We start from the raw sequence: 20,435 nt of genomic DNA, 5'->3' as shown, positions 1-20,435 counted from the left end.
CTCACTGGTGTTAAAGAAACTGTTCTTCACTAGAGATGATCTCCCTTAGCCTGGGGATATAATTTAAAAAAACAAATCAACTTAATCTGAGAGTTAAAGCAATTTAATGTCTCCTGAACTGTTAAAAAGCAGCACAAACCCCAGGCTGGGGCTGTGCTGCAGCATCACTGTACCCTGGAAGGCCCCAGCCCTTGATTCCTCTTCTCTAGAAAGCTGCAAACAGTGCCAAGTGTCATCAGAAGTATTGGAATCGAGCTCTGCTTGTCAGATCCCCAAGCAGGAGCCTCAGAAACAGCTGAGATTGAGCAGGAAGCAGCTGAGAATCAGAGCTGACCCATGACCATCTTCCTCTCCCCAGCCCATGTGACAGCACTTGTGCTGAGAGCAGACTGAATTTTGAACTCCACTCAGTAGCACATCTTTCATTTCCCAGATGTTTGACAAAGATAGCTCTAATCCATCCTTCAAAGTCAAAAATTGGGAGCCAGGAGCTAAAATATTAACGACAGTTCATCTGCAAATCGCCTGGAGGTTTGAACACAGATTAATGAGCCAACACAGAAACAGCAGAAAATGTTCCCAAGTTCCCTAAGCATGCAACAATAAAATCATGAATCCACCTCCACACCACTCTAATTGTGCTCAGCCCTCTCTGTGCTTTAACCCCTTGAACTTTTGCAGAAGGTCAGCTTAGAAACAGTCCCATTTTTACACCGCTGAAATGAGGAAGTTCTGACCCAAAACACAACCCACGTCTACATCACGAAGGTTTTCAGTCAAGAGTCCATGGCCAGCTTTGATGAGGACTCAGAATAAAACTTCAAAATCAAAACAGAACATTCTCAAATAGTTTGGGCACACTGCAAAAAATCCCCTGAAACATCCATGTCAGAAAAACTCCCTTGAGGCACTTTAGTTCCCTCCAGTAAAACACCAAGTGAGTCACCAGGGATGGATTTAACGTGACCAGCTCTGGCAGGAGTTTGCAGGAACTTCTACAAAGCAGTGTGGAAGCTTTCTGGGCATCCCTCGCCAGGAGCAAGGTTTGACTTTTTTTTTATTTTAAAAATGAAGCTTAGTGACTGGAATTGGGAAACGTAGAACTTGAGTGTCAGCTGAATCCAATCAGGGGGACTGCATTTCATTTCTTATCTTCTAATCCCACCACAGCCATGCTTTCTGATGCACTCTGAATTTACATCAACATATATTCCATTCTGAAAGATATTTTAGGATTCAGATGTGACTATTTCGTACGTTTAGTTGTCAAAATCTACTATCTTTTGGAATATTTGGGAGGCTTACACTGACTCAACTCTGACTGACAAACACCCTCAGAGAAGCAGATAAAGACATTTCTGAGAATTTCATTTTAGACAACATGTTAGAGTCTAACTGGCAAGTCTGCAAGCTAAGCTTTCAATCACTTATCAGATTTCCAGCTAACAAGGCTATTTCCTCATGAAAATCATTCCTAAATGCTCAGTGGAAGTCTGAAGTAGTTGTGGTACTTAAGAGTAGGAAATCACAATGTTCATCTCCTCGTGAACATCCCCAGGCAAACACAACCCTGACCTGCAGTCCAGCAGAGTTAGGGATTGGAGCTGTGAACCCTGAGCAGACAAACAGGCACTCAGGGTTTTACATCTCTGCCTGCTTTGACACAGCTGCACCACGTCTGCAGAGGAGGATCTGAAACAGTTAAATTTATCAAAGGCAGCAAGATCAGCTGATCAAACAGGGCTTTCCACAGTGACCCCTTCCTGTTTTCTGTTTAGAACTGCAAATGTGAACTCCAGCAACCAACAAGCCTCAATTTTACTTCTTCTTTCAAGCAGCAGAAAGCAAGGCAAAAAAGAACTTGCACATATTCCTCATTCTTTACAGAAAAGCTCTGAAAAAAGCCTAAACTTCTTTTTATGACAGTGCTGTTCCATTTGAAACTATTGAAACCTAAAAATCACACTGCCTGCGTTCAAGCTCTTTGCTGTTGGAGATTTTATTAGGGTTGGCCTTTACATCCATCCACACCTCCAGAGGTTTTTCCTTTGGGAGAATCAAAGGGAGATCAGTTAAAGTTTGTCCTGCTGTTACCTAATGCAATACCAGCTGTGCCCTCTCCTCTCACATGTTTAGTTTTGCTTTCTCTTGGAAATGCTGGAATAATTAAAAGCCCAAAGAGACTGCCACTTTCTCCTCAACTGAAATCGATGCTCTCTTCAGAACAGTTGTAGAAAGGAAATAAATCTCTCAAACAGTGAGTTCAGACAAATGCTGCAGGACATGCTCCCACACAGAGGCAGGATCACACCAAGCACTTGCTGTTTCGGTGGAACAATCTTTATGAAAACATTTGCTGACAATTGGATTCAAATGCCCTCAAAGCTTTCAGATGGAAAACACAGGTATAACCCCTGTCCCAGAATCTGAGTGTTTAGTGGTGGAAATAAGTCACCTATAAATTACAAGCAACAGGAAGTCAACTGAACAGAAGGACAAGTTAAGGAAAATCAATTAGGAGCAGTCAGGCAATGCTGCCAAACACCACAGCAGCCCAGTGACATTTAAGCCTAAACCAAGTGACAAGCCCAAAACTAGTGACATTTGAAGCCTAAACCAAGGAGGTGAGACTCAAAAGCAGCATTCAGCAGCAGCTATTTGAAGTTCTCAAGCCCCAGTTCTCACAGAAGGCAGTTTGAGCACAGCTTTACCTCCAGGACTGGTCCAGCTCCCAGGATGGTTCTCTCCACACCACTGGCATACCCTTTCTGGCTCAGAGCCGTGAGACAGTGAATTAAAAAGTTTGTGCTTTGGGTTTTCCCAGACCCACTTTCACCTGATATAACAATGCACTGATTCACGTGTTTTTTAAGCATTGTGTGATAGGCCACATCAGCAATGGCAAAAATATGAGGCTCCAACTTCCCCAGCTGATGATTCTCGTACATCTTGACGTATTTGGGATTGTAGATGGGCAGGAACTTGAAGGGGTTAATTGCAATCAGGATACTTCCCGCATAAGTGTAAATCCGGTGCTTTAGGAAGCGGCACTTGAGGTTCTCCAGGAGCGTGGTCTCTGTCAGGTTGGGGAGGTTGCACAAGTCATCGAAGTCCTCCTGGTGCCACGGAAGGAAACCCCGCTCCACCAACCTGCGGGCATCCGTCTCCTTGGAGAGCAGCTGCATCTGCACGTACTTGATGGTGCCATCAGTGTTCCTCTCTTGCAAGAGAAAGTAGTAGCCATCCTTCTGGGGGTGCTCGTCCTGAGCGCGGCGAGGCCACAGCAGAACCCTGTGCACGGGAGAGTCGTTGATGTCGAGCACCCACTCCTCTCCCCCGCATTCCTTCACCTCCACCAGCACGTAGTGCTTGGAGACGTCCAAGTTCAAGATGCTGATCACATCCTTGATGACATCTGACGAGGTGCTGTCCTTGGTCGCTGTCACTCTGCAGCAGGGAGCGCTTTCTGTGGAGAGCTGGGGGTAAATCTGCAGGTTATAGGCTGCCTTTGCCTGGCAAACTGCACTGTCAGCATCTTTTACACTCATTCTGTCCCCAGATGGGCTTCAGTCTTCCACCCCTGCTTAGTGTGCAGTGCCCATTGTCTGGAAAAAAAGGAAAAAAGAAAAAAAATCAGGTGTTAAGAAGTGTGTACAGGAGGTATTAGGTATTTTCTGGAGGATGAGAATACAGTTATTACATAATAATTATTAAAAAACAAATGCACTATCTGCACACTGCTGATATTACTCCAAGCAGCCTGTTTGGCATATCCCATGGAATGGATAACTGTCACAGTATTTATCCTGCTTTATTTTCCTTTATCCCATGCCACCCCTTCCTCCCTGTTCTGGCAGCAAAAGCATTCACAGAGCCAAAGCAAAATCAACCAGGAGAAACATCCAAATTAAAACTTCCTCGTTTGCCCAGGTTGGTTTTTAATCCAGCTGCTTTCCCTGCGCTGGTTCACAGGATGGTCACAGGAACATTCATCCACCCTCCCACATAAACTCTCCCTTAGAGCTGCACAAGCCACCTGATGTAGCAAGAGGGTTTGTGGTCACTTCCTAACTCAGCAGTGACAGTTCAGAGCAGCCATGACCCGTGGCAGAGGGATCAGTGCCTGGGTGCAAGGAGGAGGGTGGTTCTGACACTGAGATCCACCTTTTCTTTCCTCCTCTTTTCCCCCAACTAACCTGTTCTCACGGGAGGTGCAGGACACCCCACTCAGCTTGAAGGGATCAGAGCCCAGAGCTGAGCAGAGCAAAGGCTGCTGTCACCTCCCTCTGACACACCCCAGGGATTTCTTGGACAACACATCACTCACACAGACAGGAGGCTGCTCAATCCACCTGAGTGAACCACATCCTTCTGCCTTTTATCTTCCATTTTAGGCAACAAAGCAAAACTAGTCCTACTGCAACTACTTTTCAGCAGCAAACAAGATGCCAAAGAACCCACTTCATTCCCAGGCCTTCGTACCCCATCACATCAACTCCACCTCCAGTGGGTTTGGGAACCTCATCCATGAGCAATCCACTCGCTGGGATTGCTTTTTGCTCCTCTCAGCCTCAGTGCAGGCCAGACATCTGCCTCCTATCACCTAACCTATCAGCAGCCTCAGAATCAACCTCTTCCTCACTGCTAACCAGACTCAGTCACTGTCTCTGCCTTTTCCTCTGATTTTTCTCTCACCTGAGATTCGCTGCCTGCAGATCACCAGGACTGAGCTGCTCATGTTGCTTTAGCTCAACACTTTATTTGCTCCTCAAGGGGTACTAAAAGGTGGGGGATAACGAAGCACCCCTTTGTCTGAAGTCTGCAAAGCTTCACATCCAGAATAGCAGTTCAATTTTTGTTTCAAGAACAAAGTGTTCTAATTATACACTCAGATGCCAAATACATTAAAGACAAAAAAAAAAAAAGAAAGAGGGGAGAGGCAGAGAAATGCCAAAGAAGTTACTTTTTGCCACTAAACAACTGCACAGGAACTTGTGCAAGGCCACAGAGAGCAATCATTTCAAATTAAAATCAGCAGAGTTGGAGGCATTTAAGCTGCCACTTCCACTGCAAGGAATGAATCACTTCACAGAACATATGACATAGCTGTGCCTCACCAACAGCCTCTGAGTAGGGAGTTGTGTTTAAAGGAACACAGAGCTCACAGAACACACTGTTAGATAAGTTGGATCATTTTTAGTGGCTACTCATCAAAAGGAAGGTTAAGCAAGCCACAGATGGCAAGGCAAACCACAACACATCTCTGACCAAATGCTGTGATCCCCTCAAGAATGGGGTTTTTTCCCCATTAAATTCCATGCTTTGTTCATTAAGGAGGGCTGATTGCAAGTGCTGGTCATACAGAAGGCTGGAGCAGTGAGCTCCGAGTCTCCTCCCCATTTCCTGGAATCATCACTGACCAGCAAATAAGTCAGAAGTATCTCTGAAGTGCAAGTGTTAAGCTCTCTTAATCTGTAACAGCTCAGACCTTGATACACAGTAGAATCTACAGCCAACTGTTGCTCAGGGGAAGATCAGTCTGGAGCTCAGGCACAAAAGTAGAACACCAGTGACCATTTTCCTCCCAAGTCACTCAGTTGAGGGGAGATAGCCTTGTGCAGACTTCCTTTTTCCACCCCCCAGCAATGAGTTTCAGACACACAGTCTGGGGAGATAGAGGAAGTGCCCTCAGTAAGCATTTTGGCCAAACCAGCTCCCTACAAACTGTGGCAGCAGCTTCTTGCCCACCCAGAGGAGCTGCACCTCGGTGCTGAGCTGGGACTTTGCTGTGACTTTACTAACACATTTCCTAACCTTGCTTCGTGTCAGCCCCCAGAATGTGGGACATTGCTCAAGATCCCAGCTCAGGCTTTGGAAAGAGGAAACCAGAATGCAGATGTCACTGCTCTGCAAGGGACAAAGCCCTCACAGCCAGCAGCAATGTGGCAGCTGGGAGGGTCTGCCCAGGTGTGCACAACTGGAAACTTCAATTCTGCTGTCTGACAATGTCTCATCATTGCACAGGTTTGAGGAAAACCTGCTGGTCTGCAGCTACTGGAGATTCTTTAGTGAGGATATCAAATTTATCTGATGGCAATCCTGCTCCAAAAGAGACAGACCTCAGGCCTCACACTAAACAATATTTCAAGCCACAAACTGGAACATAAAAGCAGAAGAGCATTCAGTAAACAGATTTTAAGTTGATTACCTAATGAGTCCCAGTATTCAACTAAGGACAGGGTATCTTCAAGTAATTGGAGGATTAGCTCCTAGTGAAGTTAGATTCCTGGCATCAAAGTAAACATTTTCATGATGGTTCTAAAAGGAAAGAAAAGAGTTACTGATGAAGAGACATTGAGAAGGCAGCAAGGAACCAAGAAGTTAAATCAGTCATATAGGTCAGTAGTACAGGCGCAAGGAAATAAATGCTAAACAAATTTCAACCCAGTTTACAGATACATAACTTCAAATTTATGCAAGAAACAATCCATCCCTCAAACACAGCGTTCTAATGGAACACCACAAGCATGACAGGGAATATGATCCCCAGATACCCATTAACTAATATTTTGTTAGGCAGCCATCCTCCCCTTGTACTCTGAAGATATGTGACTGGTACAGCACCAAGGATAAACCCAAAATTCAATTAGAAGCTGAGATAAGAGCAGCAGCAACAAAAACAACAACAAAATCTGTTAGGAAATGCCCCCCTCAGAGCCAAATACTCTGTCTGTAAGGAGTCTGTTATCAGAGGCAGGCCCTGCACGGGACCTGCAGCACAGGAACAATCTCCAGTCTGGAGGACAAAGCCACGACACGGCTGGAATTTGAAGCCAAACAAACTCGGGCAAACATTAAGACATAAACGTCACCAGAAGGTTAAACTGCTCTGCAAAAACTTCACTGACCACAAGGTCTGGTTGCCAAAGCTCTTTTTGGGAAAAAAAAAAATCAGCCAGTGCTCAGTTACAAATTAGAAGAATTAATTAGGTACCATCCTCTTATTTATGGCAAGAATGGTCTGAAGATACGATTGCAGTGGTTCCTTCTAATTTTATGTGGGGAAATTTTAAGCAATTGAAATAATTATTCAATGTGATTGGCTCATCAAGGAAGCACAGGCAGAGAATACTGGGAGAGAAAGGAGAAATAAAGAGAGAAGGTAATACTGAAACCATGCAAACCCTGCAGCCCAACCACCACTGCTGGGTTCTGCCTGCAGATGGAAATTCTGCAGTTACCTCAACTTCTTTCAATACCCTTTCTTACAAGTAACCCCTTTCCAATGCACGGGGGATAAAAATCTGTAGCTTTACTTTTTGCTCACACAATTTTAATAGAAAAACCAAAAATTCCAACTCTTGATGATAATTTTGGTGGTATTTTATAAGGGTTTTCAAGACTCCAAGTAATTTTTTAATCAGCCAGCACTGTCCACCTCAGAACACAGCAACAAACTTCACCCCAATCAGGGCAGGGGATCTGTTTAGTTTAAATAAGGCCATATTTTGAAGCCACATATTTAGTCAGTGAATCACAGCAAAGCTAAAAAGGGAAAGCTACCATTACAGCAAAATTGTTGAGAGTGAACTGTATGATATTCCAGTTCTTCCCATTTTCAGTCGCTGCATTCCTCAAATGGAGAGGTTCAAGCTTCTCCCATTGCTCACCAAGCAATTTCCAACACAAAAGGATCACAGGTAACTTGGCCAATAATATTCTTAAACACCAGAATTGCCAGTGGCCACCCCCAAAAGAGGCTGTTCTGTCTGATCAAACTGAAAACATTCAGCAATTCCAAAAGTATCCAGCTATGACCCATCCTTGATCTCCAAAGCAAGGAATTCCCAGCAAAAAACAGGCCTCAGAGACACCTTAAAATTTCCACAATTAACTGTGCAGTGCAGGTAAAGCAAAGACTCTGGTCCTACCTCACCTCAGAAGGACAGGAGGTGCTGTTAGTTGAGCAGAATTAATTTTAATTTTTCCCAATATTCCAGGCATTTGTAGATTACTTGAATATTGCTCAGCAAAAACACAATGTTTTCCTCGGTTACCAAAAATTCCGCTGGTTGGAATTTAAATCTAAATTTTAGACCCTTGGGGTGTTTTTTTAACTAAAAGCCCTTGGTTTTCTCTACTCCAAAAGGAAGAGTTGTGAATGGAACATGCAGAATTACAACACATTTGTAACTGCTCTTCGTAATCAGCCCTGGCAGGGAAGTTGCTGCCCCAGAGTGCCTGGCAAAGGAGAAGCTGGGCTGCAATGTGTAACACAGGAAAAAGGTAAAGAAATCACCTTTGGTGCAGGCAGTTCCTGCTCAGTTCCCTGAGAGATCCCAACCCACACCCTCAAACCCCCTCCAGGCACAGAGATCTCCCTCCCAGTGACTCAGTGCCCATCTGAAGACAACGAAAGCCTTATCAGGCTTTCCAGGGACATTAAAAGTCTATTTATGACGTTTATGACCTTACACAAAGTGTGATGTCAGAGTTACAGATGCACATGCAAGTGTGATTCAGGGGCAATGAAAACATTGTGGAGGAAACGGCAATGAAGGCAAAACAACTTTATGTAGAGGTAAAGAATATAAACCAAAAGAATTTTGGAGACTATTCTACCACCTTCTACAGCTTTCTTCATTTTATCCTTAACAGCATTACAGTTGTCAGCAAAAAAGTCAAGATGTCACTGCTCTAATCTGCATCTACATCAATGAGAAACTTGTTAAGGAAACCTGGGGTTGAACTTTCGTGTGAACAGAACACGTGCATGTCAAAAATACCTCTAAAACCACTTTTATTGTTAAATATCCTTGTCCTTTAAAGGAAGAGCAGATTTTTGTAGAGTCTGCATTGAGTTTCATTCGGTAATCAGAGACACAACACAATAAAGCCTCAATAAAAGCGACTCCACAAGCCACGCTTCAGTCACTTGATCCACCAAGAAAACACAATCTACTCGAGACAAAAACCTCTGAATTTCCATTTTCTGAAATAAAGACACTGCTAGTCCTCTCTACTAAAAAAATTAATTCTTATCAGCATCTCAGGCTTTACTTCTCCTTGGTATTCACATAAACAGGCCTTGGCTCTTAGAAATGTGCCAAACTCCTTCAGCCCTCAAACTCGCAAAACAGTTCTGAACCACGAGCTTTTTGTGGAATCAGAATTTTTCACTCCTTCCCTTGGCTGCTGGGGCAGCCAATGCTGTTGCATTTCTTGGGAACTTTTCCTTTTTTAATGTCCAGAATATGCAAATGCTGCCTTTTGACCTTCCAGCTGGGAAAGGCCATATTTAGCGTCAGAAATAATTGACCTATGTGCATGTGAGTCAAACAGTTATTCAGACATGGAATTATCCGAGAGGTCTAATGTTTGAATCACTAGTGCTCAAAAAACTCTGTCTGTACAAAGCACTGCTCTCATTTAAATTTTTCATCAGCTGCATTTCCTCTTCCTGAATTATTCAGTCCTGGAAGTGTTTCTTCCAAGGAAAACCCAGAGCTGGGAGTCTTCCCACCGTGTTTGTGCAAACAGCTGCTCTGTCAATGCAGAAGCCACAACATCCAACTTCTGGAGAAGCTTTTTGTTGAGACAAATGTTCAAGTAGGGTTAAAAAAAAACCAAAACCAAGCCCCAACCAAGTCAAACTGTAAAGTTCTACAAACACAGTTCCTTTGCAGTACATCCTGAGTCTTATGCTAATGAGAGTAAAGATTGAGGAAGTGGCCTTAATGCATCATCCTGAAAACCAAGACATGGGACTTGAAACGCAGACCAGGTAGAGAACCTCATCACAGTTCAAAGGTAAACTAATCAAGATGAACTCTTTTCTGAAAAAACGCCAAAATTCATCTTGAAGACAATATGAATATGCATTAAAAGTGCCCCGAACTGCTTCCCCTACATTGAATGGATCTGCTCCTGACAAGATTCTGAGCGAGACACCGAGGGCTCGGTAAAACCCGATGGGTGTGACACCACCACCCCAAACCAGCACGCAGGGTTACCTCACACTGTTACTTTAGGGCAAGCTCTTCAGCCCTGGGTTCCAGCTCCCAGGCCTGAAATCAAAGAGTTCCTAATTACCCATGACAAACTGCTATTTGCAAACAGCTCGGCAGACACCCCGATACCAATCCAGCTCTAGGAGGAACGTGGGAGGCTGCTGATGACATCTCTGAAAGGCTAATTACATCTGCCAGAAGCCTGAGGTCATCTCCAGCCCTTTTGCTCCGCTGCCACCCATTTCCACGAGGTGAAATCAAAGAACACCGAGCTCATTTGCACCCAAAGGGCTTCTCGCTTTTCACAAACAGGACTCGCAAATAAAGCCGGGTAAGAATTTTGCCGAAATATTTAAGGAGTAGTAGAAAACAAGGTTAAGAATGACACTGGGAAGTCATCTTACATCAGGATCACACACACCTATATCAACTGTAGGGTCAGGAGAGTCATGAGTCAGGGTAGCACCGTGCTACTTTAGACTAGAAACATGTAACAAAGGATGTTCTCAGCTTGCAAAAGCTTTACTTTCCAGAGATTGCAAAACCAAGCTTACCAAAAAGCCTGAGCACTACCGGTATACACACAGCTCGAGGTATGAATCAATTGGGCAGCGACGATAAAGCACAACCCCAGCACGGCAGCAGCACTGTCAAAACAGCTGCCCAAAAAACAACAAACACAAACAAAAGGGCTCCGAGAGTTTGAACGAAACTTCTGAAAGATGCTGAGATATTTGTAAGAAAGGTTACAGGCTGTTCATACCGAGAGTCAGAGGTGAAAAAAGCAGAAGGCTGCGCGGCTGAAAGATGGGAGGAACAGGAGGTGGAAGCAACATCGTGCCCGGCTCAGCGGCCGGGTCTGCCCCGGAGACGGGAGGCACAGCCCGGCATCAGGCACATCCCTTCCCCGGGGCACCTCCAGCTCCTCGGCCACGGCAGATGCAGAGCAAGCCCAGCAGCCCCGCAGGGACCCCCGCACGGTGCAGCCCCGCACCCGGGCACGGCACCGGCCCCGAGCTCCGGAGGAGACCTGCGGCTCTCCCCGGTTTGGCACCGACCCCAAGAGACCCGCTCAGAACAGACCCCCAGACACCCCCTCGGAACCGCCCCACGGCACCGACCCCCGCACAGCTCCTCAGAACGAGCCCTCGGACACCCCTTCAGAACCCACCCCACACACACACAGAGCCCCTCAGAACCAACCCACAGCTCCACCCGCCCGGCACCGACCCGCAGGTACCTCCTCAGAACTACCCCACGGCGCCCACCCTCGCACAGCCAGCCCCTCACAAGCCCAGACGCGCCATCAGAACCCAGTCCCGGGCACCCCCTCAGAACCCAGTCCCGGGCACCCCCTCAGAACCCAGTCCCGGCACCCCCTCAGAACCCAGTCCCGGCACCCCCTCAGAACCCACCCCCGGGCACCCCCTCAGAACCCAGTCCCGGCACCCCCTCGGAACTGCCCCAAGGCACAGAACCCCGCACAGCCCCGGCCGCCGCCGGGTCTCCCGCAGTGCAAGAGGAGGAGGCAGGGGAGAGCGGGAGGCGGGCAGGGAGCCCCGCGGGGCCCGTTACCTGCGCCGGTCCCGAAGCGCGGCCGCCCCGACCCCGCCACAGCCGCCACAGGCCCCGCGCGCGCCACTTCCGGGTGGGGGGGGCGCGCCCCATTCAGAGCCGCGCGCGGACCGCGCATGCGCCGCCCTGCTGGAGGGCCGGGGTGGGTGTGGGTGAGAGGGGTCCGTGGGGACGCGAGTTCGACACCCGGTCAGGGTTCTTCCCCCTTCCCGAGGCTCCCGGCACAGCCCGGTGCTGTGTGTCTGTCTCGCTGTCTGGCTGTCTGTCTATCTGACCGTCTGTCAGCGGCAGTGGGCAGATTCCCGTCAAAACCCAAGAACCTGAGCTGGGAGCATCGCCACCCGGCGCTGGGGAGTTCCCGCTGCTCGGTGTGTGACAGCGCTGGGGCAGCGCTCCAGATGCTCCAGAGCCCTCATCACCTTTGTGGCCTCCGCTGGACCCTCGTCCAGCAGCTTCTTCTCTTTCTTATCCCGAGAAGCCCAAAACTGGGTTCCACCAGCTGACGCCGCAGAGAGCGGCCACCTCCCACCAAAGGCCGGAGGGAAAAATAACACTTTCGGGCTCAGCCAGACCCTGATTTATCGCCTCATTTAACGCGGACAGCCGCCGGGCGCGGCCCTTCAGGCTAAGCGAGCTCCTTTAGGTCCTCCGCGCCGCCAGGGGGCGCTCTGCGGCCACCGCCCATGGCGGCGCTGCGCGGGCGCGCTGGTTCAAACGCGATGGCGGCTGAGGCGGCTCGGGGGCTGAGGCGGCTCGGGGGCTGAGGCGGCTCGGGGGCTGAGGAGATTCGGGGGCTGAGGCGGCTCGGGGGCTGAGGCGGCTCGGGGGCTGAGGCGGCTCGGGGGCTGAGGCGATTCGGGGGCTGAGGCGATTCGGGTGCTGAGGCGATTCGGGGGCTGAGGCGATTCGGGGGCTGAGGCGGCCCGGGGGCTGAGGCGATTTGGGGGCTGAGGCGGCTCGGGGGCTGAGGCGGGGCGACCTCCGCCCGTCCCCTTCGCTCGCCCTGCCACCGCCTTGGCGGGATGTCCGCGCACAGGAGAGAGCCCGGCACGGCGGCGGCGGGCGGACAAGCGGCTGTAAACAAGCGGAAAGGTAGGCGGGTGAGGTGAGGTGAGGGCGATCCGAGCCGGCTGAGGGCTGGAGCCCGGTACGGCTGAGGGGGGAGCCCCGACCCGGTTAAGGGGTTTGATCCGAGCTGGCTGAGGAGGGGGATTCGAGCCATTCGAGGGGTTTGATCCGAGCCGGCTGAGGGGTGAGGAGCATCCGAGCTGTCGGGCCCGGCTGAACTGCCTTTACCCTTTTTCCAGAAGGAAGAACGGTGCCATCTCGTTACCTGCAGTACAAGAAGAACATCCAGAAGGTACTTGGACTGCCGCTCAGCAAAGGGTAGAAATGGCGTGAGGGGCGGCTCGGACACAGGGCAGCGAGACCTGGGCAAAACAAAGAAACCTGGCTCTGCCGGGGTTGTGAGTGAGCTGTGTGTGCTACCGGGTGGGAGCTTGGGGCTGCACTCAGGTGTCTTGCGATGTGCCCTGGGATTGTAGCTGTTTGTTGTCAGCGTTCGAGTTGAAGATAAGATACATTGCTGATTATGTGCTGGTTATGTTACCTGTGTGTTGATTGTCAGGATGCTTCAGCAAGTTCCCCTTCGTTGTGTGCTGCCCCACCGCCTTCTGGAGCTAAACGAAAATCAGTTCTTTCTCAGAAACATGAAACTTCTCTTGGTAGGTTTTACCTGTGTTTAAAAGCTATTCTTTCTTTTTTTCCAACCTCTGAAACTCTTAACGGCACTAAGATGGCAATATTTTTTATCACTTGCACCTCTGCCAGTTACTATTTGTATAAAAATGGAAATTGAGAAGCTTGATGTGGGATTAAGAGATGTGAACTCGGGTGCTGGATCTAGAATTGAATGCTTGGGCTGCCTAAAATCGTTTTTCCTGCCTTATGCAGAAGGTTTTGAACTGTTCTTTTCCTATGCCCTCACCTTTACTCTGCCTTTTTTTTATTTAATCTTTCTATTAAACCCAATGTAAATACCTGAAAATCCCTGTCTGCAAACCAGTCCGTTTTTATTTCTTTTGTAAGAATTGCAGAAGAATTCTCTGGTAAGGCCTTGACTTGAAAATCTTGAGGAAATCGCGATGTTGCCTTGTCACATCTGAGTTGGGAATGTTGAACAGGAGCAACCCTTCTCCGGCCAATCTTGATCTTTCTCACCACCTGTTAATTCCAGCAGTTATTGGTTATTCCCAGGAATTCTTGTCTGTTGTTACCCACAGTCCTTGCTTGGCTCCAAGGTGTTTGGGGCATACACATCAGTCCATTTTCTTCTGGGAATTGAGAGCTTGGAAGGTCTTACTTTGGCCTTTAGTCATAGCAGTTTTCCATCCTGGCTACAATTCCATTGGAAACTTTCTTTGAAGGTTCAAGAAAAACAAGTTTCCAAGGCTTTTGGAAAGCAAATGCTCATTAGAGAGCACCAGTGTTTCTGATCAGCTCAGGAGGAGCTTAGTCCAGTTTGGCAAGGCTGAGGCTTAAGCAGCATTTCTCAGGTCATGGTATGGCCTGAGATGAGGGAGATTATGGCTAAAATCAGCTTCTCTGGGCCTCCACAACATGTACTTGTGAATTTGTGCAGTTCTAGTTCTTTTAGTCTGGTAACAGCTTCTTTTCACAGGTGCTGGCCATAGCTTAAGTCAGAGTATCTTAGAGAAAGGGGATTTGCAGTCCACCTTATTAGATGAAGAAAAAACCAGAAGACCGGACCTCGATCTCTCAGCTATCAATGGTACATTTCCATTTATACTCCATTTCTGGTTTTATTATTTTTTGATGTATGTGCTGAAACGTGGTGATAAGAAATGGTTGTGTCCTTGTATACCCAGAAAAGGATTTTGTTAAGTGAAGTGAATGTTGTTTCGGGTGTCCTTAAGCAGAGGTGCTAAGGCCTTTAGGGTTTAAATTAACCTCTGGATTTGTAGTATCTTTTGGGTGCCCTGTTGGTTTTGCTGAAGATCAAAAATTAAAGACTGAAGTACTCTCAAGTCTTTGATCCTGTAACAGGTGGGTGTTGGACTGTCAGCTCTTCTGAAAAGTGGATCCCATCTGTCTGTAACTGTCACTTAAAGCTAAATGCTCCCATGATCCATGTCTGCTCAGGAGTGTATCAGAGCCAGAAACAGAGCACAAGTCTTCTTTACTGGGGCACATGATAACTCTGAAATTATCTCTGCCTTTTAAAGAACCTGAGGGTTTGTTGACCCACCCTGTAGACCTTGGCAGAAGAGAGCACTGACTTTTTTGTTGTGATACAGATAAAGCTGTCCCCAAGAAGAGTGATTGTTCAGAATCTGCTGAAGAAGGAGATGCAGTGACACAGAAAGCCCCAGCAGCAGTGAGTCTCACCGCTTTCATTTGTAAGGATGTTTATTTTGAAATGTGCAAAATGAAGGTTTTCTTTCTCTTTAATCTGGATTACAATTGAGGTCCTGGGCTGATCTAAACCCTCCTGGCAGAAGTCAGTTCTGCTGCTGGCAATGTGTGGTTTGTTTATCAGATCTCTGAGTACTGACCAGAACTTGGCTTCTCTCTGGTACAGAATCTGTTCCAATTACAGAATCTCCCCAGGTGGATTCTTTTTGCATTCCTGTCCTGTTTAGTTCTATCACTTTACCTCATATCAATAATTAATGAACATGAGTTGTTTAAAACCCCAAACTTTTCTGTGTTGCTGGTGATGATGCCAGGCACAAACTGGTAATTTATTTGACCATTGAAAAAAATAATTGCTTTAATACCAAACTTGATGCAGTATATTCTCTTCTTCTCAGAAGGAAACTCAGAAGGAAAATGATTTAATGGAAGAGCTGGAATCTGAGACACTACTTTTAACTTACTTAAGAATAAAGGTGAGAGTCAGTCAAGTATTTGATGTTTCAGATAGAACCTGCTACTGAGGAATTGTTTAATTTCTTAAATGCTTCCTGATCCATAAAAGTTAGATTTTTGTGACTGTATGTGATTATAGTTGTAAAAGCGTGTTACTTGCTTTGAAAACTCCTAGAATGAGTTCAGTGCCAGTTTATTGTCTGGTGCTGGTTCTTAGGAACTGGAGGGATGTAGAAGTTTTGGGAAAACTGTGTGAGTCCTGCTGGGGTTCAAGGCTATAGCAGTGACTTTGTGCCCTCAGTGCTGTATGTGTGCATTTTCCTTTACAAAAAGCAGCAGGGGGAAAGAGGATTGAGGGAGGCTTTAATTCTGATGTTCTGTGCTTATTATGTGATGTCTCCTATCCATTAATTAAAGCTCTTTGACCTGGTTTACATCTGTTTACTCAGAATATGTTAATTGCTCAAGTGTAGCATTGCTTTAACTGTGCATATTTTTTGGGATGTAATAGGCAGGAGAAAATCTTGCCAAGCTGGAGGAGAAAGCAGAAAAAAACTTGATGATGTTGTGTGAAGAAAAGCAGAGACAACAGGAGAAGCTCTTGGAGTTGAAACGTGAAATTCTGCTCACAGAGAGAGAGCAGAAGCTCAGTGAAGCATTAGACAAACAGGTAGGTTTTAGTTCAATTTACACTTCTCTTGCATTTAAACAAACTCAAATATGAAGTAGCCCTTTGTTCAGAGATTTCTCTGCTGGAGCTGAAATGCCAGTCCTCAATGAGAAGGGAATATCCTGTGTTCTTTCTTTGTCTGGTTTCTGTGTGTTCCCCAGCAGTAGCTCTGGCCTGGCTGTAAGAAGACAGCTTTCTGATGAATAATTAATGTTTGAATAATTAATGTGCAAAACTCAACCTCTCTTTGCTTTTCAACAAATAATGCACTGCAAAAATTAAACCAGGCTTTTGGAGAACACTCTTGTGGAGTACAGTTAAAGTAATCAAAGCATCTACTATAAAACCTTTTGCCTGCTGTGTTGCTGATACCTCTGAGCTGCAGGACCAAAGAAAGTGGCATTGACCTGGGCATTTGGAGGAAAACATGGAACAGCTTGATGGGATTATTGTACCACAAACTCCTCGAATTCCTCTGTCAGTGAGCATTTCAGAGTGACATTTGGTTAGAGGTTTTTTAGTAAATTATTTTTCTGTGTTGAGCCATGGTTTTAATTACAAAGCAGCTGCTGTTGGAGAAGTCTTGGTTCACTGTGTGTGTGTGTTTCAGATTGAAGTGCTGTCTCCCCTCGTTCCTGTCTGTGAACAGTTTCAAGAGCAATATAAAAACTTTGCAGCTTCCCTGGACGCCACTAGACATGAATTACCCATAAAGAACATCCACATAGGAGGAGATAAGCGAGAGTACCTTGGTATGGAAACTTGATTTACTGAATTTACTTTCAGAAACAGTGGGTTTATGCTTAAATTCTTACATTTTTATTGCTCCATGTGTCTAAGGCCACCGGAGGAATTTTGGGTGCTCTTAGAGCTTGTGTGGGCACTGGGCTGGCTGCAGCATCAGTGTGTAATTCTTGTCTCTGTTTAACCACTTCACTGCACTTCAGTGAAGTGGTTTTTTATCTTGCAGAAGGGAAGAGATTGAACTTTCTAAGCTGGGTCAGTCTTCATATACACTTTCTTTAGCAAATCTCTGTATATTTTAACTGTGTTCATGACATTACTCCTCCTGTCTTGTCCCTACTGCATCAATAAGGAATATGTAGGAATAAATGAGTAAATAAGGAAAATGTTAATGAGGAAAATGTAAGAATACTGTGATCTGTTTCTATGTTTGAGGGATACACTCTCCTAGGTAGACTTGCTCATGTTTCTTGTAGAACTGGAGCTTAAATATTATTGTGTTGTGTTGAATCCGAATGTTCAATAAATCACTACACCTGTTTTGTATTGAAGTCTGGACAAAAAGTTACATTTCTAAACTGCTGGCCTGCAAGAAACGATTTACAATAATCTTGCACTCAAAAACAAATGGACACATTTATTAAAGAACTTAGAATTCTTGTAAGAAGATTTGAAATAAATGGGTCCATGAGTTTTTTTGGTTTATGAATGCTGAAGGAAATGACTGGATAGGTTTCTTGGGGGGGTACATGCCAAGAGCAATGTAACTGGCCAGGGAATTTTGGATGCTTAACACTTGATTTTTCTCTTGCATTTGTATTATAAAAATGTTTTACATACTCTAAAATTGCTAATCAAGCTCTCATTCAATAGCCTGTTGCTGGTGCTTGTCACAGTAATGAAAAATAATTTGGCTCTCACGGTTTCACAGTGTGTTTGTGAAAGCTGAACAAACAGTAGTTTTTCATCCTCTGGTTCACCTGCCTCTGGGTTACTCCAGCTGTTGATGCCCAGTGTTAACTGGTGACACTGCCTTTTTAACAATACCTTTAACATCTCCCTCGTAGATGAACTGGGAAAGCAATTAAAGATCACACAGGAGCTTCTGACAGAAATTACACCGAGCTACTCAGCAGACTGTGCAAAAACACTTTCTGCACTGAAAGAGCTTAAAGAAATGGCTCAGAAACTGGATAAGGAGCTTCAAAGGTAATTACAAAAATTAGTTGGAAGACTTGTTGAGTAAATATTCCAAGAAGAGATTACAACTCAAATCATTGAAGATTGATAGACCATAGGGAAAAAATTCACACTCTATTTTGTTTTTATTCTGGTGGGGCCATAGCAGGAGAAAGACACCAATATCCAGGTGTAGTCTTTGGGCTAAAGCAGAAGTCACTGTCCTTTGGAGTCACTGATTCAGCTTCTTGTGTTCCAGGAGCTTCAGAGAAGTGCAGAACCTGTCGTTTAAAGTCAGTAAAGAAGTTTCTCTGCATAACCAAAGTGTGTGTGAAGAGCAGCATGGGCTGGATGTTGTGAAACACTGGTATTTCAACTAAGCTTCTGGATAGTTTTACTGCTGGGTAGGTACTCACTCAATGCCAGTGGGCTTGCTGTCCTTTTGCTTCTTGGATGAACATACAGCTTGCCCAGTTTTTCAGTTATATGGGGATGTGAAACCAGCAGCACTGACACAGAAAATGGACTATTGTTCTGCCTGCTGTCCCACCAGGACACATCACAGCTACCTTTTAACGGGGATTCCTGGGACAGCCTTTTCATCACTTTCTGCCTTGACAATACTGCAAAGTAAATAATAAGAAACAATAAGTAAATAATATTGCTGGTGTTGCCTAAAAGACTGTGGAGAAAAAGACTCCAGGCCAGCTTAGTGCATAAGATAAAATAAAGAGAGCAGGTCCTTTAATCTCAGGCCTGGGGCCCAGGGAATGCACACCTGGCACACCCCCTCAGGCAGTGGTTCTGTGGTTTTATAACAAGGTCCATCCAATCCCAGTCCTGTCCACCCCCAGTTCTACCCCCGACACCCCCCTTTGGGAATCAGATCTGGGGGGCGTTTGGGACCTCTTTTTCCTCATCTTCATCTTCTTCAAAGCACTTGCAGTCCTTGGAGTTCCTCCAGAGTCCTGAGCTTGAAGGTTGCTGTGTCTGATTTCTCCTGCTCCAGGCCTTAGGATGTTTGTCTGCAACTCTGCCTTGAAAAGAGGACTAAACGTGCTAAGGGAATTTTAGAGGGATTGATGTGAAATGGGATGAGAGGGTGGGTTATGTGTAAACATGATGATGCTGCAGGGGAAGGGCTGTAATACAGTTCCATTAAAATCTACATTCACTACACCTCTCCCCAACACCCTGGCCCCCTTGGCTGACACTGTGCAGCTGTTTGGAGAAGCCACAGCCCTTTGCTGGTTCCTCAGGCTCTGGGACAGTGCCCCCAGAGCAACGTTCAGCTGCTGATATGTGAACAGTTCAAAAGGCTTCATTAGGTCTGGTGGTGCCAATGCTCTTTAAGGACTTCAATTCTTTTTAATAATAAAGGCTATTTTCCGCTGCTGTGTCATGTTTGAATATCTTCACTGCTTTCCTACAGAAGCTTTTGTTTCCAGCTGGGCTGATACTCCACAGTCCAGTGATGGATTTGTACACCCTGAGTGGTGCCAGTGGTGAGCCATCAGCACCCAGAGAGCTCAGCCAAAGGGTTGGGAATGTGGAGGGAAACCACAAGCCCAGTTACTGAGGAAGTGCTGGACAGCAGCTGTGCTGGGCTGTGAGCATAAACACCAGACCTGGCCTCTTTCTTCAACATCCTTTCCTTCTTTGTACATGGAATGCATTTTTCTCTGGAGGATGTGCTCTATCCTGTGTTTTATAAGCTGTGCAACCTCTTTCTCTGATGGTTTTTCGAAACCTTGGCTTTGTGTTGTGTTCAGAGGGGTGTGTTTCTGGCTTAAGCTGTGTCTATAAGGCTTTTTAGCCTCAAAAAATAACTTGGAGCATTCTCCTTGCACTCCTTCAAGTGCTCTTCAGGCTTTCTGCCTGTATCACTAAGGGTCTAACAAGATTCTTGTTCCCTTTTGTTAAAAATTAGGAGTAAATTAAATAACTGAATCAGTAGAATGCCATGCACTGGATGAGAAGCTGGAGTATAACAATTATTCAGACCCAGCTTGTCTATAATGGCAGTGTAATTTTTTTAGCTGCAAGTTACCCATAGAGCAGTTTTATTGTAGGAACACTGGATGATCTGCAGCTGGTAGTTCACCTGTGAGTGCTACCATTCAGCACAAAACTAAAATCTAACTAAAATAAGAACAAAAAGTGAGTTGTAAGTGCTGCACGCAGATGGATCGTGTTCTGGGTCTGGAGCATGAGCTGCATCCATGAATTTGGCCACTGGATGGGGAGCTTTGCCCAGTAGTCATAGCTTAGCTGCAGATAAGTAGGGTGGTTAGTTTTGGTGGATGGAGATGGGGGTAGAACGGCTCTCACACCTTTAACCTCCTCATCATCAGTGTGTCATTCTG

The 20,435-nt window shown here is 46.1% G+C and overlaps 2 protein-coding genes across 12 annotated transcripts in view; one reads left to right on the top strand and one right to left on the bottom strand.

Annotated features, from left to right (window-relative positions):
- The window catches only part of MYO9B (myosin IXB), a 41,906-nt gene extending 30,248 nt beyond the window's left edge, over window positions 1–11,658 (bottom strand). For 10 of the 11 annotated variants that reach the window (XR_007629653.1, XR_007629654.1, XM_050321108.1 and 7 more), the window contains exons 1-3: window positions 11,586–11,658; window positions 6,209–6,318; window positions 2,712–3,605 (exon numbers count right to left, since the gene is read on the bottom strand). Coding sequence is in view for 9 of the 11 variants with exons in the window: in XM_050321108.1 (XP_050177065.1) it covers window positions 2,712–3,548 (837 nt within the window). In the remaining 2 variants the exon portion in view is untranslated. The remainder of the gene's footprint in view (window positions 1–2,711; window positions 3,606–6,208; window positions 6,319–11,585) is intronic. The other variant, XM_050321109.1, reaches the window with a different exon arrangement.
- A 901-nt stretch (window positions 11,659–12,559) lies between these two features.
- HAUS8 (HAUS augmin like complex subunit 8) lies at window positions 12,560–19,461 on the top strand. Its single transcript, XM_050321316.1, has 10 exons — window positions 12,560–12,677; window positions 12,893–12,945; window positions 13,213–13,309; window positions 14,266–14,376; window positions 14,903–14,982; window positions 15,419–15,496; window positions 15,988–16,146; window positions 16,757–16,898; window positions 17,958–18,099; window positions 18,329–19,461. The coding sequence occupies exons 1-10, from the start codon at window positions 12,608–12,610 to the stop codon at window positions 18,447–18,449; spliced, it is 1,053 nt and encodes a 350-aa protein (XP_050177273.1). The 5' UTR covers window positions 12,560–12,607; the 3' UTR covers window positions 18,450–19,461.
- Window positions 19,462–20,435: the final 974 nt, after the last annotated feature.

This window comes from Myiozetetes cayanensis, unplaced genomic scaffold (genome assembly GCF_022539395.1).
Source record: "Myiozetetes cayanensis isolate MyiCay16 unplaced genomic scaffold, myiCay2020 scf26, whole genome shotgun sequence".
In the NCBI taxonomy this organism is placed as follows: Eukaryota; Metazoa; Chordata; class Aves; order Passeriformes; family Tyrannidae; genus Myiozetetes; species Myiozetetes cayanensis.
Note: the sequence above shows the minus strand (reverse complement) of the source record. Positions and strands in the feature narration are given on the sequence as shown.

What these genes read in the sequence shown, in the direction of transcription:
- HAUS8 (XM_050321316.1), top strand. Translation starts at nt 12,608, where the DNA reads ATGTCCGCGCACAGGAGAGAGCCCGGCACGGCGGCGGCGGGCGGACAA. An exon ending in TAACTTACTTAAGAATAAAG is followed by an intron (nt 15,497 to 15,987) that starts GTGAGAGTCAGT and finishes GGGATGTAATAG; the next exon opens with GCAGGAGAAAATCTTGCCAA. An exon ending in CTGGATAAGGAGCTTCAAAG is followed by an intron (nt 18,100 to 18,328) that starts GTAATTACAAAA and finishes CTTGTGTTCCAG; the next exon opens with GAGCTTCAGAGAAGTGCAGA.